The 15,878-nt window shown below is 40.6% G+C and overlaps 1 protein-coding gene across 1 annotated transcript; it reads left to right on the plus strand.

Moving 5' to 3' along the window:
* Positions 1-1,313: 1,313 nt before the first annotated feature.
* On the plus strand, positions 1,314-14,699 carry RIMOC1 (RAB7A interacting MON1-CCZ1 complex subunit 1). The gene is made up of 6 exons (XM_081089586.1): positions 1,314-1,431; positions 2,627-2,733; positions 6,417-6,560; positions 7,610-7,741; positions 8,854-8,968; positions 14,172-14,699. The coding sequence occupies exons 1-6, from the start codon at positions 1,332-1,334 to the stop codon at positions 14,456-14,458; spliced, it is 885 nt and encodes a 294-aa protein (XP_080945712.1). The 5' UTR covers positions 1,314-1,331; the 3' UTR covers positions 14,459-14,699.
* Positions 14,700-15,878: the final 1,179 nt, after the last annotated feature.

The following is a 15,878-nucleotide window of genomic DNA, read 5'->3' on the forward strand; positions in this document are numbered from 1 at the left end:
ATTGTTTAATGAGTCAGTAGAATTGTAAATTTTATTTAAAATATACAGTGAGGTTTGGCATTTTGAGGTGTTGACTGCTCCTTAGTTTTGACTCCTTAGCCCACGTGGTCATATAATGCAACTTTCCTGGCCTCCAGCTTCCCGATTTGAGTAATATATTGACAATACAACGTGGAGTTTTTGTTCAATTAGTAAACATTTTCCTGGTACGCATTCTGTACCAGGCACTCAGGACACAGCATTAATACAGGATTCCTGTTCCCTATGTTTAAGGTGAATCGGAGGAGGAAACCGGTGTTAAAACCATCAGTTAGAAAGGCATTGTGGTGATTCACTTATAAAACACAATACACCATTTCCCTATATTTAGTGTAAATAAAAACACTGCCTTCCATAAGAAATAAGATAGAATGGAGATTTTTCAAGATGTACGGTGTCAAATTGCAAAACGAAAAAACTGAGTTAAAGATGTGTTTGATCATAGGCTTGAAAACAGGGAATGCAAAATGAAAGTTAGACTCGCTAAGGGCTTTGAAACTCACAGTGGAGGATGAACTTTGCGCACAGTGGGCGCTTTAGACGTATACCAATAAATCTAAACGTCAAACAGTAAGGATGTTTGCAAATGCAAAATGTGGGTACTATTGAACGCGAGACGGATAAAGGACTTTGAATGTCAGCTTAGCCAATGCAGATCAGAAATGAAACAAACCCCGCTGCTCAAATGAAGATTTGGAAAAGCGACACTCAACTTCCACTAGGGCTTGGAGCTCCGCACCCAATCACCACTCGGAGACTAGGATGAGCGGCAAGGGGGCCATCGGGCTTTCCATTTCTGACCAGATTATAGTCAGGCGTCCTCCTCACTGCAAGACCAAAATTCCCAGACTTCCCCGCGGGCTCTACAGAGTACGGCCGCAGCTCGGGGTAGGGAGGCGCGAGCCAGGGACCGCGCACCACCTGCCCGCCGCCCACCCGCCAACTGCTGCCAACCTCCTCCCGGCTCCCCGCGGAGAGAGCTGGCTTCCCATTGGGTCAGCCTGGGGGCATGGACGTCTCCGATTGGCTTAGAGGAGGGCGGGGCAGAGGCGTGTCCCGACGGCACACCCGCCCCTAAAGCCTGGCCGCTCAGGATTATGGGAGGGAGGATTTTCCAAGAAGGAGGAAATATCCCCGAACGACCTTCGCCCGCCCGGGTCTGCACAACTCGGGGGCCCGAGGCCCCGCCCACCCACCCGGCGGGCTCCGCCCCCACGCCGCGCCGGCGCCCGGGGATCAGGTGACCGCTGGCGGCGCGGTCACGTGCTGGGGCGCGCCCGCGGCTGGTGGCCATGGCGGCCGCAGGCTCCAGTGTGGCCAGGCGAGTGGAGGAGCTGGGGGACCTCGCGCAGGCCCACATCCAGCAACTCAGTGAGGCCGCCGGCGAGGACGGTGAGGGGCGCAGGCGGGGAGGCGGGCGGGCGGCGCAGAGCTGGCTGCAGCCGTGGGCGCGGGGGCTGCGGCCTGCGGTCGGCGTGCGCCCGGTGCGCGGTCAGTGTCCGTCCCGCAGGACTCACATCGCCTTCAGCGAAGGCGTTGGCGTCGGGGCTGCGATTTTATCACCCGTGACACCCGCGTGCGTCTCGGTCAGATCAGTGCTGCTTGCCGTGCGTTGGCTCGGGAGCCCGGGGACCTGGGCAGAACCCGGGAACACGGCCCACGAAAGTTGGCAGGTTCGCGCTGGTGACAGCACCCAGGCCGTGGCGGTGCGCGCAGGAAGGAGCTAGGCCGGTGCAGCAGTAACAGGTCTTTTGCTTCGTTGTCAGTTTCTGTCTTATCTGGGATTCTCAGCTCAACTGTAAACGGGCTTCTACGGAAGGGCTTTGCATTGGTTCTTGCACACACATCAATCACCTCGGTTCTCCCAGGGTTCCCCTTCGGGATCAGAACACTTTTAAACAGCAGCGGTTTCCTTAAGAAGGAAAAAAAAAGTAGAGAATTGCCTCGACTTCTGAATTTAAGTCCAGTTCTCTTTCATGACTTCTCTGCTGCCTGTAGATTTTATGTTTTTTCTTTTTGAGTCTTGAGCCTTTATTACAATGCAGATCGGCTTTTAAGTTCTGGGGACTCGCTGTTATCGCACTCAGGGAATGGTAGTGGGACATTGACCCCAGTGATTGAATAAATAGTTGGTAAGTTGGTTGACTAGGGTCTATGATGAGATAGCTCTAGTTCTAGTGAAGATTATTTGCGGAATTATTTTTGTCCTAGCGGTGTGTTCTTCAAAATCCGTAGAATACCCAGAAGCCAACTTCTTTTTCGGTGTGGTAAGTCAGTCCCAGGATGCACATCGATAGTTAGTTGATTGATAGTAGAGGCTATTACCTGCAACTGTATCTAAGATACTTCTAAATAAGCTACTTAGGAAGTTTTCAGTCTAGCTTTCCAGAATAAATTTCCACGATAAATTAGTTTAATTAGGATTAGGCGTTATGTTATATTTGTTTTACATAAACTATTATTGATGTCATGCTCTTCTCCAGTGCCAAACATAATTTTATTTAATCATTTAAGATCCATAACTTTTTTTGTTTAAATAACAGTCTGAAATTATGTGAAGTGATCAACATGTTTTTCTCTCTTACAGATCACTTTTTAATTCGGGCCTCTGCAGCTCTAGAAAAATTGAAACTCTTGTGTGGAGAAGAAAAAAAGTGTTCAAATCCATCGAATCTACTAGAACTTTACACACAGGTACTAAGACAGATGTGGTTGCTGACATGTTATGGGGCACATTGCTTAATTAGAGGATCGATTCCAATGTTTAGGTCTAATAAAATCATTTTATTCTCTATTTCAAGTGTTTGATTTTGTTCAAAAACTCTATGTACAAATATACAGACTTGAAACTTTGAGGAAATATGCAAAGAAGTAAAGATTTGCCCTAACCGGTTTGGCTCAGTGGATAGAGCGTCGGCCTGGGGACTGAAGGGTCCCAGGTTCGATTCTGGTCAAGGGCATGTGCCTTGGTTGCGGGCACATCCCCAGTGGGAGGCGTGCGGGAGGCGGCTGATCGATGTTTCTCTCTCATCGATGTTTCTAACTCTCTATCCCTCTCCCTTCCTCTCTGTAAAAAATCAATAAAATATATTAAAAAAAAAAAAAAAAGTAAAGATTTAGTAGATGTGTATTGATAAGAAAAGTAAGGAATAAAATCTTGCAGATAACAGAATTGCTTCCCTTTATAGGTAAGTAAGCAAAACAGGACTATGTCCAATTTTGAAGGTTTTAAAGGTTATTCAGAAGAAATGGAGGGTTCTAAAGAGCCCCAGTTATTTTTGCCCCCTGAAATTCTCCTTTCCTTAGGATTCTGAACATGGTTCCCTCTGTTATTATCATGCAATTCTGTAAGATTGTTCTGTTGCCCCCTTTCCCTTTTTTTCTTTTGCTTTGTTTCAAATTCAGGCCTCTGTATGGACAAGATCTGTTTTCTTGGTTTTCTCAAACACTGCTGAGGCAAGTTGACATTAAACATTATTTCATTACTAGAGGCCTGATGCACGAAATTCGTGCAAGGGTAGGCCTTCCTTCCCTGGCTGCTGGCTTCCCTCTAGCAGGCTTCCCTCGAAGCCCCGGCTTTGTCCGGAAGGTCGTCCGGAAGGACATCTGGTCTAATTAGCATATTACGCTTTTATTATTATAGATAGTAACTAACATTCCTACAACATCTTATAGTTAATAGAGTGCTTCATATGCCCTTACTTGATCCTCAGGGATAATACAGATGAGTGCTTATAGAAAGTAGAGTAATTGGTGGCTACAAGAGTAGTGATGGGGAAGTAATTTTAACATAGGGAACGTAGTCAATAATATTGTGATGAACCCTGACCGGTTTGGCTCAATGGATAGAGTGTCGGCCTGCCGACTGAAAGGTCCCAGGTTTGATTCCGGTCAAGAGCATATACCTTGGTTGTGGGTACATCCCTAGTAGGAGGTGTGCAAGAGGCAGCTGATAGATGTTTCTCTCTCATTGATGTTTCTAACTATCCCTCTCCTTTCCTCTCTGTAAAAAATCAATAAAGTATATTTTAAAAAAATATTGTGATGACTATGTATGGTGCCAGTTGGGGTACTGGAAATATGTAAAGTTTATGATTAACAACTAAGCTGTACACCCAAAACCAATACATAACAAAAAGAAAAGAAACAGAAAGCAGCCCTAACCGGTTTGGCTGAGTGGATAGAGTGTCAGCCTGTGGACTCAAAGGTTCCAGGTTCAATTCCTGTCAAGGGCATGTACTTTGGTTGCAGGCACATCCCCAGTAGGAGGTGTGCAGGAGGCAGCTGATCAATGTTTCTCTCTCATCGATGTTTCTAACTATCCTTCTTCCTTCCTCTCTGTAAAAAAATCAATAAAATATATTTTTTAAAAAAAGGAACAGAAAGCAGAGTAAACTTGGTTAACCTTCAAGTGTACATTTACAGCAGTTTGATGCCTGGCACTGTATTTTCTGTTTAGAGGAACATAAGATGGTTTCTGCCTTCAAACATCATGGTCAAATGAGTCTGTGACAGCTACTCACAAACCCCAAAGAACTATTGTGATTTGGCAGAACTTGCCCTGGCTTTCTTTCCTTTCAGAAGGCTCCCAGCTTGTGTCATTTCTTTCACATGTGTTTTAAACATCTTAATTTATTTCTAAGAATACGGCAAAAGGCCCTAGATTTATAGTCCCCAGGCTCCCTTGGATCCCACTTATGGCTCTGAATCAACAGGTCACTTTTCTTAGGATGATCTCCTCCTTCCTGGCTTAACCTCCACACAAGAACGTTTATCACTTTAGTGCTGTGTGCCAAGTAATGTTCTAAGCCAGTGGTTCTCAACCTTCCTAATGCCGCGACCCTTTAATACAGTTCCTCACGTTGTGGTGACCCCCAACCATAAAATTATTTTCGTTGCTACTTCATAACTGTAATTTTGCTACTGTTATGAATCGTAATGTAAATATCTGTTATGCAGGATGTATTTTCATTGTTCACGACCCACAGGTTGAGAACCGCTTTACATATGTCAATTCATTTTATCTTCAAAGCAAAGAACTTTGAAAGTCATTTAGTCCAATTCATTTTACCAATAAAGAAACTGAGGCTTAAAAACATAAATTGACTTGTCCTTTGATTAGGTGATTAGGGGTAGAACTGATATTAGAACACAGTTTTGTTCATCTTAGTCCAATAGGTTAAAAAAAAGGATTGGGTAGTTTTAAGGTGCTTGAACAGAGCGTCTTGTATTTAAGAATGCTGGGGTCTTAGTGTTTGAATTGCATAATGTTGGTGATATGCTGCCTTTGGTGGGTTGAATCTGCATTTGGGAAAACAAATCCTTTGAAGATTCAGTTTACAAAACTAGAGGTAGTGATCTTAACTTGATACAGCAGCCATTTAGAAAATGTCCAGAGTATATATGTATAAATAGCAAAGAATATATAATTATACTTTTCATAATATTGTTTATGATTTACTTACCTGAATTAAAATATAAAACTCCCTTTTATTTTTTGAGGAAAGGAAGGTCAGCATTAATTTAATATTTTAGTAAAATAGCTATGAAGTTTTCCATAAAGTTCATCTTGGATTATGTTTTCAGCTAGACATTTTGCCTACTTTTCAAATTTAAACATTTATTGATTGATTTTAGAGCAAGGGAGGGGAGGAGAGAGAAAAGAAATAGAGACATTGATTTGCTGTTCCACTTGTTTATCCATTCATTCATTCATTGGTTGATTCTTGTATGTGCCCTGACCAGGGATGGAACCCACACCCTTGGCTTATAGGGACTATGCCAGGGGTCCTCAAACTTTTTAAACAGGGGGCCAGTTCACTGTCCCTCAGACCGTTGGAGGGCCGGACTATAGTTTAAAAAAAAACAACTATGAACAAATTCCTATGCACACTGCACATATCTTATTTTGAAGTGAAAAAACAAAACGGGAACAAATACAATATTTGTATTTGCATGTGGCCTGCGGGCCGTAGTTTGAGGACCCCTGGACTATGCTCTAACCAACTGAGCTATCTGGCCAGGGCCTCAAATTTAAACAGTGCACTAGAAAATTTTTTTAAAATACATTTTATTGATTTTTTACAGAGAAGAAGGGAGAGGGATAGAAAGTCAGAAACATCGATGAGAGAGATCGATCAGCTGCCTCCTGCACGCCCCACAGTGGGGACGTGCCTGCAACCAAGGTACATGCCCTTGACCGGAATCGAACCCGGGACCCTTGAATCCGCAGGCCGACGCTCTATCCACTGAGCCAAACCGGTTCGGCAAAAAATTTAAATGTCTAATAAAACATCTGTACATATGTAAAGTTAAACTGTAAGAGTTATTCAGGTAGAAATCATTTACAGCTATTGTTTTCTCTTGTACATCATCAGGCTATTTTGGACATGACATATTTTGAGGAGAACAAGCTAGTAGATGAAGATTTCCCTGAAGACTCTTCCCAGAAAGTGAAAGAGTTGATCACTTTTCTTTCAGAACCAGAAATTTTAGTTAAAGAAAATAATATGTACCCAAAAGTAAGTTTTACACTCGTGAATGATGGTGAAGCTGCTAATTCTTGCTGTATGGACTGCTGTTTAGAGTCTGTGTTTTTTCTTCTTGACTACGTCGGTGTCTGTTTTAAATTAAGATTGAAGGAGGGATTACACTTCAGACCAGTGTCACACCTAAAGTATTATATTTTCTAAATATGTTTCAGAATACTTTCCTGATGTAATTGTATTGTAATTACAGTGCCTGATCATTTTCTAAGCAAAGATACTTGCTATTTCTGCTCCCTTTACTTTTGCAGACACTGCATTTTCCTGAGGGTCTGCATTTCCCGAGTAATTTAATGACCACATCCCTTGTCCTTTACAGTCTTGCTCCTTCCCCAACAGCTCCCCTTCCTCCCATCCTGGAGACAGGCACCCAAGGATACCGCCTTAATCCCCTGACCGTCTCTATTCTTGCTTTACAACCTGTTGTATGCTTGTTACGGCATCCTATTTAGATGATTCCAAGATTTTTATCTCCAGCCATGGCTACTTTTTCAGGGAAATAATTTATCTTTAACTGCTTGCTGCTTATCTCCCCTTAGATATCTTTTGTGCTGTATGTGTTCATGAGGGGATGCTAATTGTAGAAACAAATACTCCCAAATTTTAAATGACACAACACAGTAAAAATTTGATTAAGGTTGTTTTTGTGTATATCTTTTTATTATTTTATTCTAGCAATGGTAGAAATAGGTAAGATCTTGTTTCAAGTAACATGTAGTTCTAAAAAACTATCTTTTAAGTCAGATTATTGAATGTTTATATTTTATATATATTAGAATTTGCTACTAAAATATTTAAACTGTATTTTCTAAAAATATTTATAAGTGGAGTAGTTATTTTAATTTTCATGTAGTAATAGATACCTATTTCTAATTGATTCACAGTACGGCATTCCTGTGTAAATAGCTAAACGAAGAGCAAATGTTATGAAGTAAATGTTTTTAATTTCTCAGTATTTTGAAATTTAACTTTATTTTCACAGACATCAAATTTCTCTTCTTAGCTCTGTCTCTGTTGTGTTTCAGCACTGTGATTTACTTGGGGACGAACTCTTGGAATGTCTCTCTTGGCGACGAGGAGCTCTACTTTATATGTATTGTCATTCTCTGACCAAAAGGAGAGAGTGGCTCACGAGGAAATCTGGTTTGCTTAAAGAGGTAAGAAGGCATTCCTCAGTCTTTTTTGATTGTTAAGTTTATAGGTTCCTAAAAGCTGTCTTTGGTGTGGTGTAAAGACTATTGGAACCCAGGGGTCTTCATTCCACGTCTTTTGCTTACTAGCTGTGTAATCGTAAACAAATTGGACTTACTGTGAAGATTAAGTAAGATAACAGGTGAAAGCGCTTTGCTTACTGGAAAGTTCTATAAGTTCATGATTTTTTTTTTTTAAATATAAGGTAGACAACACATATTATTTTTTAAGCATAGTTTTTGGCCTGAAGAAAACAAACGTGGTTGTGAGCCTCTCTGTCAGCAGATCACGCCTGAAGAACCCACGTGACTCTGCTGCTAGAAAACTGGCTCTGATTTGGTTTGACTCTGACCAAATCAATAAATCTCAAGACGGTCTTAGTATTGTGTCACTAGGGAGTCTAACTGGGGTTGATTGTACCTATGGTTCATGGGGCCCTGTAAATGAGAGGTCACCCTTTTAGGTGTAAAAATTTGAGAATATCATTTCTAAATTATAGTAAGTACATACGTGTTTTTAATAAATTGTTGAATACATCATTTTTTAAAAATATGTATATATTTTTATTGATTTCAGAGAGGACGGGAGAGAGAGAGAGAGATAGAAACATCAATGATGAGAGAGAATCCATTGGCTGCCTTCTGCACGCTCCCTACTGGGGATTGAGCCCGCAACCCGGGCATGTGCCCATGACTGGAATCGAACCTTAGACCCTTCAGCCCGCAGGCCGACACTCTATTCACTGAGCCAAACCAGCTAGGTCTGTTGAACACATTTTTATCCTTTTCTTCCTCTGAGAACATTTTTGACAAGTATATTACTGAATCATGTGTTCTTGGTTAATGATTTTTAGTCTTCCATACTCATAACTGGAGCATTTTGAAGATGACACTTTAGAATATGTATTATAAAAGTTTTGAGGTAATGGATCCTTAGACTATTGAAATGTCATAGCAATAAGACCTAGCTATATATTAGCCCATTTTTCTTGAGTAAAGAATGGGAATAAGTTAATATTTGAAGTTCCTATAGCTTTGCATGTAATACTTTCAATTTTTTGGCTTTGACTTTCATTTAGTACCTTGTTGATGGAATCAGTTACTTGCTACAGATGCTAAATTATCGGTGTCCTACCCAATTAGATGAAGGAGTTTCTTTCCAAGACCTAGACACAGCTAAGTTACTGAGTGAAGGTAATGTGATCTCTTTTTGAAGTTTTTGTTTTTAAAGTTTTTTAAAAATTTAAGAAGTTTATCATATTTTACTCTGATTTAAGTAAATTTCAAATTACATCATAGACAAAAATAAAATGACTTCTAAAAATTCAGAGATCTTCTCATGTAATATAGAAAAATACTGCTAATCTCTCTGTTTTGTAATTTTGGGAGCGTTATATATCCTGTTACATTTTACATCCCTGCGTAGCCCTGGTCAGCAACTTGGTTTTACTGCTTGTAACAGAAATTGGAAGTAAATTTGAAACAAGATAGACCTGTACTTCTCTTGCACAGCAAAGACCCAGAGCTGGTTATGTTGGCTTCCTGGTGTCATCAGGTTCCTATGTTTTTCCTTCATCAGCGTTAGAATCAGAGTTCTTCAGCTTCAGAGGAAGGCACTGTATAGAGAATACAATGTGAGCAGTGCTTCCCAGTGCTGTGCAGCATGCGTCCCTGTGAGGATCTGCTGGCGTTCTCAGTATCCCAGCATGCTCCTGGAGCGCCTCCCTCTCACCTCTGTTTCAGGCTACAGGGTTGGCAAAAGATGCCTCTTTCACCCAAGTCCGCTCACTCCTTTGGAGCATCACTTCACCTGCATTTCACTGGCCACATGGAGTCATGTAACTACAAGGGAACCTGGAAAGGACAGTCCTTTTCTGGTGCATTGCCATCCCAAATAAAATTAAATCTCTTTACCAAGAAAGAAAGGGAGAATGAATGAATATTGGGTGGCGACTGTTAGTGTCCGCCATGAACATCTGTGCACTTAAAAATGTTAGGAATTGGATATAGTGGATCATCTGGGTTTTAGACTGAGGTGCAGGAGGAAGAACCACTTATTTTTACCATCTCTTTTACAAATGGAGGAACTGAGGCCCTGATAAACCAGATAATACCTATTCATAGTCATGTAGCTGGCAAGTGATGTACATGATCCGTGTGCAAACTTTCTTTTATACTTGATCTGAAATTTTGATGGGGGAAAATCAAATATGGGGAAAAGAAAACTTCTTAGCGAATATTCTATATTTTCATTTTATAGATATAGTTTAATTCTCCTTTGTTAGTTTCTGTAGGCTTTTTCTATTTAAAAAATTGGATAGAAAAAAACAGGATATAAGTGTCACTAATATACGACTGGCTGGTGATAGCCAAAAACTTTTAATTTCAGTTTATTCAGGCAAATAGCCTGTCCTAAAGAAGCGTTATTGTGAATGCAAAGTGTTCCTTCAGTAGACATTTTGACAGACATGGGGTGTTTTGATTTACTTATGGGAAGTACGTATTCCAGACAGCTAGTGAACTGATTAGCTGCATTCAAAATGGCTTTTTAAAAATCTCCTTATGCACTCGCATGGATTAACTTAAAAGAAAAAGTAGGGGTGGGCACTAAAGCCTATTTAGAACCAAAGAAAGTCACACAAGCCATCTATTTCCCTACTCCCATTTGTAGCCACAAGGTAAGATACTCTCATGGCCTGAAACTTTTTCTTCAACATGCATGTGATACTGGTGTCTGCTCTTCTTTTTTTAAATTTAATTTATAGGGGTGACACTGGTTAAAAAGATTATATGGGTTTCAGGTGCACAATTCTACAACACGTCATCTGTAACCCTGTGTTGTATGGTCACCACCTCAAGTCAAGTACTGGTGTCTTCTCTTAGATCATCATTTGCTCTTGCCTCTAGCTTCTATTTCATCTATAACAGGAATCAAGAGATAGAGAAGTCACTTTTTTTCCAGAAACAAAGAAAACGATATTATGGCCATATTGGATTTGTCACAGTGCTTGGTTCTCTCTTGCTGTTGGCTTCTTTTTCTCAACTGAAGCTGTTTGCTCCTCTGTAATTCCTCTCTCAAGATAACTAGAAACCAGTAAGCCTACTTTTCATAGGCTAAATTACTCCAGAGACCCCATCAGAGACATTTAACTATTTTTTCATTTTTTTGTTAGCCAGTATAAAACATAATTCTGAAAATCCCCAATTCTCATTAGGGAGAAGTTCTATATGAGTCATCAGAATATTTTTATGGACAGATCTTAATGATAATTTACGTAATTTTAGATAAAACAGTTTATACTTAGTAATATTTTTTTCTTTCTTTTTCCAAAGTAAGGTAATCATAGAGTGCTTTGAACATTACCTATATGTCATTAAGTTTTCAGCTTTTAAAAATGACCAAGTGATGTATTCAGTAAACCTCATTACCCCATCTCTGAGCCTCATCCCTCTCGGCATGTCCTTATAAAAATAGCCTTGTCAGAGTAACCCTGGGGTTAACTAGATTGAATCAAATACTGTTGCGCTTTGCACACCCTTGGTTTATGCTGTTATGCCACTGAGGACCACCCGCTTCCGGCCACCCTTTGGCCCACTGCTTAACCAAGAAACTGGACTTCAGATCCCCTGAAGGAGTGGCTCTGAACTGGCATTGCTGATTGCCAGGGCAGCTTGCTAAAAATACAGGCTTCTGTGTGCCACCCGCAGGTTCTGATTCAGTATATGGGTCCAGGAATCTTGAGTAAGCTCACATAATTATGATGCAGTCAGATTGAGGCCTCACTGCTAGGGATGCCACTCTGCCATCTTTTTAATGTGGCAGTCTCCTTTCTGCCCTCATTCACTTACTCTCCCTCTCCCGCTCTGTATTCCCCACTATCGTGTGTGTCCTAGACTGTGCAGGCAAGTGAAGTAGTTTATCTAAAAACAATAGACTATAGTTACAGAGTAGTAGATTCCTTGGGGCAGTAGAGAGGTAGAAAGTGCCTAATTTTTACATTGTTCATCCTTTTAATGCAGGATATTTTAATGCAGTAAGTAGTTCAGCATAGTTCACAGCATCATCATCACCCTAGGTCCTAGGGGTTTGTTAAAAATGCAAATTCATAGACCCAACTCCATACCTGAATCTGATACTGTGGAGGTGGGCGCCCAGCAGTCAGCATTTTAGCAGATCCTCCCTGTAATTCTAAAGCAGGCTAAAGTTTAAGGACCTCTCTTTGTCGTATAGCCATTCATTCGGTCCCTGGAAAATCTTCCTGCAGGAGATCTGTGCCCCTTGTTCAGCAGTCACCCCTTCTTAATACAAAGAATGAGGTTCACTTGGAGTTGGGCACAAAATAAGATCCCAGTTCTCACCCTAGCCAAGTGGCTTCCCTTTCTGGGATATACTTCAGCTCTTCCGCCCCAGGCTGCAGCCTGCTTTACGTTCAACCTTCCCTCCATTTCGGCTTCTACCTCCTTCCTTTCCTCCACCAAGTTTTTTATGCCTTTTTTACACCACTGAGGACCACCCCGTTAATTTTAGGAATAACTAAGCAAGGTGTAGGATTACAGAAATAAAAAGGCTATGCATTCAATGAAATGCTAAATCTAATACAAAATATAATTCTTAATAGCATCTAATGCTGCTTCAGCTTTTTCTCTGAGGTTTATGATATTTTAAGTGTGAAGGAATAAAGTAAAAAGCAATGATTATGTGTAATATGTACTGTACTTATTAAGTGAATGCTGTTTTATACACAGAAAGTATAATTAACATGCCAGTGTTGTCTATCATATTTTCATGAATGCAAGCCTCAGATTCTGCTCTTAAATGATCATTTTTTTAAATTGCTATAACAGTTTGATGAGTCATCTCTTCAGCTAAACCTACTTCTTCTCTTGCTACTGTTTATAAGCAGGATTTGAGGGGAAGTGAAGGGGATAGCTCTAGGGACAAATGCTAAGACTATGAAAAGCTTGCAGTAGAGTCAAGATGATAGAAACTGTAACGGTTTTGAAAGTTGAATTTTTCTTCTATTTTTGTCTTTAGTACCATCATAATCCTTTCTGATGAGTCATATTAGGTGAGCAACTGAGATTATGATGCTCATTTGAGGTAGACTTTTCTAATTATACAAGTACCTGAACATTAGAATAAAAAAAGCTATTTTTAGTGCCTTTAAGAAGTTTACTAGTCATATAGTTTATACCATAGTCAATTATTTATATATTTTTATTCCAAGTCTGTTCCTCTTTCTACCAAATTAATATACTTTGTGTGCCACAAATGTTAAATTATATAATTGCCTTATTTCATAATAAGATTGCTTTACTTTTGATGAAAATCCTGCATGTATTCCCTTTTCCTGGGAACATAAAGCGTCTTAGATATAATTTAACATCTTTGATAATTTAGAATTATATGGTCTGTCAGGGTGATGTTTCTTTAAAATACATTTTAATTTTATTTTTTTTTCTATATTCTTAGTGATTTTAGAGAGAGAGGGAGAAGGCGAGAGAGAGATAGAAACATCAATGATGAGAGAGAATCACTGATCGGCTGCTTCCTGCATATCCCCTACTGGGGATCGAGCCCGCCACCTGGCCATGTGCCCTTGACCAGAATCGAACCTGGGACCTTGCAGTCTGCAGGCCGACGTTCTATCCACTGAGCCAGACCAGCTAGGGCTAAAATACATTTTTATTGATTTCAGAGAGGAAAAGAGAGGGATAGAGAGATAGAAACATCGATGAGAGTAAATCATTGATCAGCTGCCTTCTGCACGCCCGCCCACTAGGGATGGAGCCCACAGCCCAGACATGTACTCCAACTGGGAATCGAATCGTTGACCTCCTGGTTCATAGGTCGACACTCAACCACTGAACCATGCTGGCTGGGCTCAGGGTCATGTTTATGCATGATAACTTCTGTAGACTCTTGTGGAAATGTAGGAGGTGAAGTATACTTGACTGTAACTGTCATATTGATTCTAGAGTACATCCTAAATTAAAAGTTGTTTTCATGGTGGCCTTCAGGGAGACTCTGAGCACTCTGAAATTATGTGTAGAATTTTGGGCATATGTCCCAGGAGAGGTTCCACTGATTAGGTTCTCAAAGAGGCCTGAAAGAGGATTCCAAAAAGATTAAGAACACACTGACCTAAATGATCTGTTTTTAAAAAGTCTCTGACTGTACTCTTTTTTGTGGGGGTGGGGGGAGGGTTCTATTTATAGATAAAATAAAAATAGAGTGTCAATTCAGTGAGGATTCATTAGTGATATTTGGCTTTTCTAAGTGTAACTATTAAATGAGAAGGAAAAATGACATAAAAGGAATTTATTAGAGTTTTATTAATCAGTTTCTTTTTTAATGTTTTAAATTCTAATCTCTCAACCTAAATGACTTCCCTAGGAATATTCAGTGACATTCACTTGCTGGCTATGATGTACAGTGGAGAAATGTGTTACTGGGGATTGAAGCATTGTGCCGATCAGCAGCCAGAAAACCAGGGCGTGGACGCAGGTGTTTCTGGAGCAAGCTGCACTACACACAGAGAGCCCTTGGATTTCCGAGAAGTAGGAGAGAAAATTTTGAAAAAGTATGTATCTGTGTGCGAAGGACCCCTGAAAGAACAAGAATGGAACACAACAAATGCAAAACAAATTTTAAACTTTTTTCAGCATCGCTCTAACTCGTAAGTTTAGTCCTTTTCAAACAGAAAAGCAGAAGGACCCATGAAATGGAAACGTTCCAGAAAGGAAGACATATTGACACTAAGAATGTCACACTACATAAAGATGCCCAGCGTGGTTCCCTTTTAAAAATGCCATCACCGTAGTTCATTATATATTCTTAACTCTGTGAAGGAACAATTCTCTCATTTCTAAAACGGCATGTATGTTATTATAACTCAGCCTGAACTACAGATATCCTGTAACTAATATTAAGGAAGAATCCAATTTAGCTGTACAAAGATTTTTTTCTGTTACTTCAGATTATTATTATTACTTTAGAGCGAGGAAGAGAGAGAGAGAGGAAGAGAGAGAGAAAAGTCGATGTGAGAGAAAATCTATTGGTTGCCCCTGACGGGAGAGCAAGCCTGAACCTGGGTTTGTGCCCTGACCGGGAATTGAACCCTCCACCTTTAGGTGTACAGGATGACGCGCCAACCAACTGCGCTTCAGATTATTTTTTTTTATTGTGGTAAATTGTAACATAAAATTGACCATTTTAACTATTTTTAGTTCTGTTTATCTTGAAAATTGCTGTGCTTCAAAAGTTAAAGTCAAGTCACCTCATTGTTTGGATATATGCTACGCATGTAAAAATTGTCAAAATTATGATGAATATTCAGATTCCTTTGCCAGAATAAGATAAATAATGAAAGACTTCACAAAAGAACTGTTATAAAAACCAAGTTAGGTTGCTGTTAGCTCATATGTCTGCAAGGCACATCTTTTCCTATGTATTGACATTTTTATATGTTTTTGTCTTTAATAGTAGAGTGAGTGATCAAGGCAGAGAGCCTAACTGCTGTCTTGCATACAGTCTGTCTACCTCTTCGCCAGGACTTCGTCACATTCCCCATCCTACTCCATGGCCACACCTGAAGGTCACCATCCTGAGTTTCTCTTTCTGCAGTCTTAAATTTTAGTGATTGATGATAATTCTCATCTGCCTAGCTTTTCTGCCTCTTCATGTTTATTCATTCTTCTCTCCTTTACTTACTTCACAGCCTCCTCCTCTTGACTGCCGCCTCTTCTAAACTATCATATCAGCCTCTTTCAGATGTTCCCCCTTCCTTATCCATCCTCCGCCTTGGGGGAACCGACCCTGTGAATCCGTCTTCCCCTGGGCCTTTACCCTCATCATTCTGTGAGCCCTCAACATTGAATCAGTTCTGTCGTTCACCTTTTCTGGATGCTGCGTTCCATGCAAAGTACACGCAGCCCTTCAAACTGGAACTACTTTAAGTGTCTCAGCTTCAGCTTCAGAGGAGCCCTCAGTGTGAGCCTGTGTCTGTGACCAGTGTGGCCCCTCTCCCTGTCCCACTGAGGCTGGTCCAGTCCACGTTTCCTCTCCCCCCTCCCCTCACACATGGTTAGGTCCCTCTTACAG

This window comes from Myotis nattereri (genome assembly GCF_964212035.1).
Source record: "Myotis nattereri genome assembly, chromosome: 4".
NCBI lineage: Eukaryota > Metazoa > Chordata > Mammalia > Chiroptera > Vespertilionidae > Myotis > Myotis nattereri.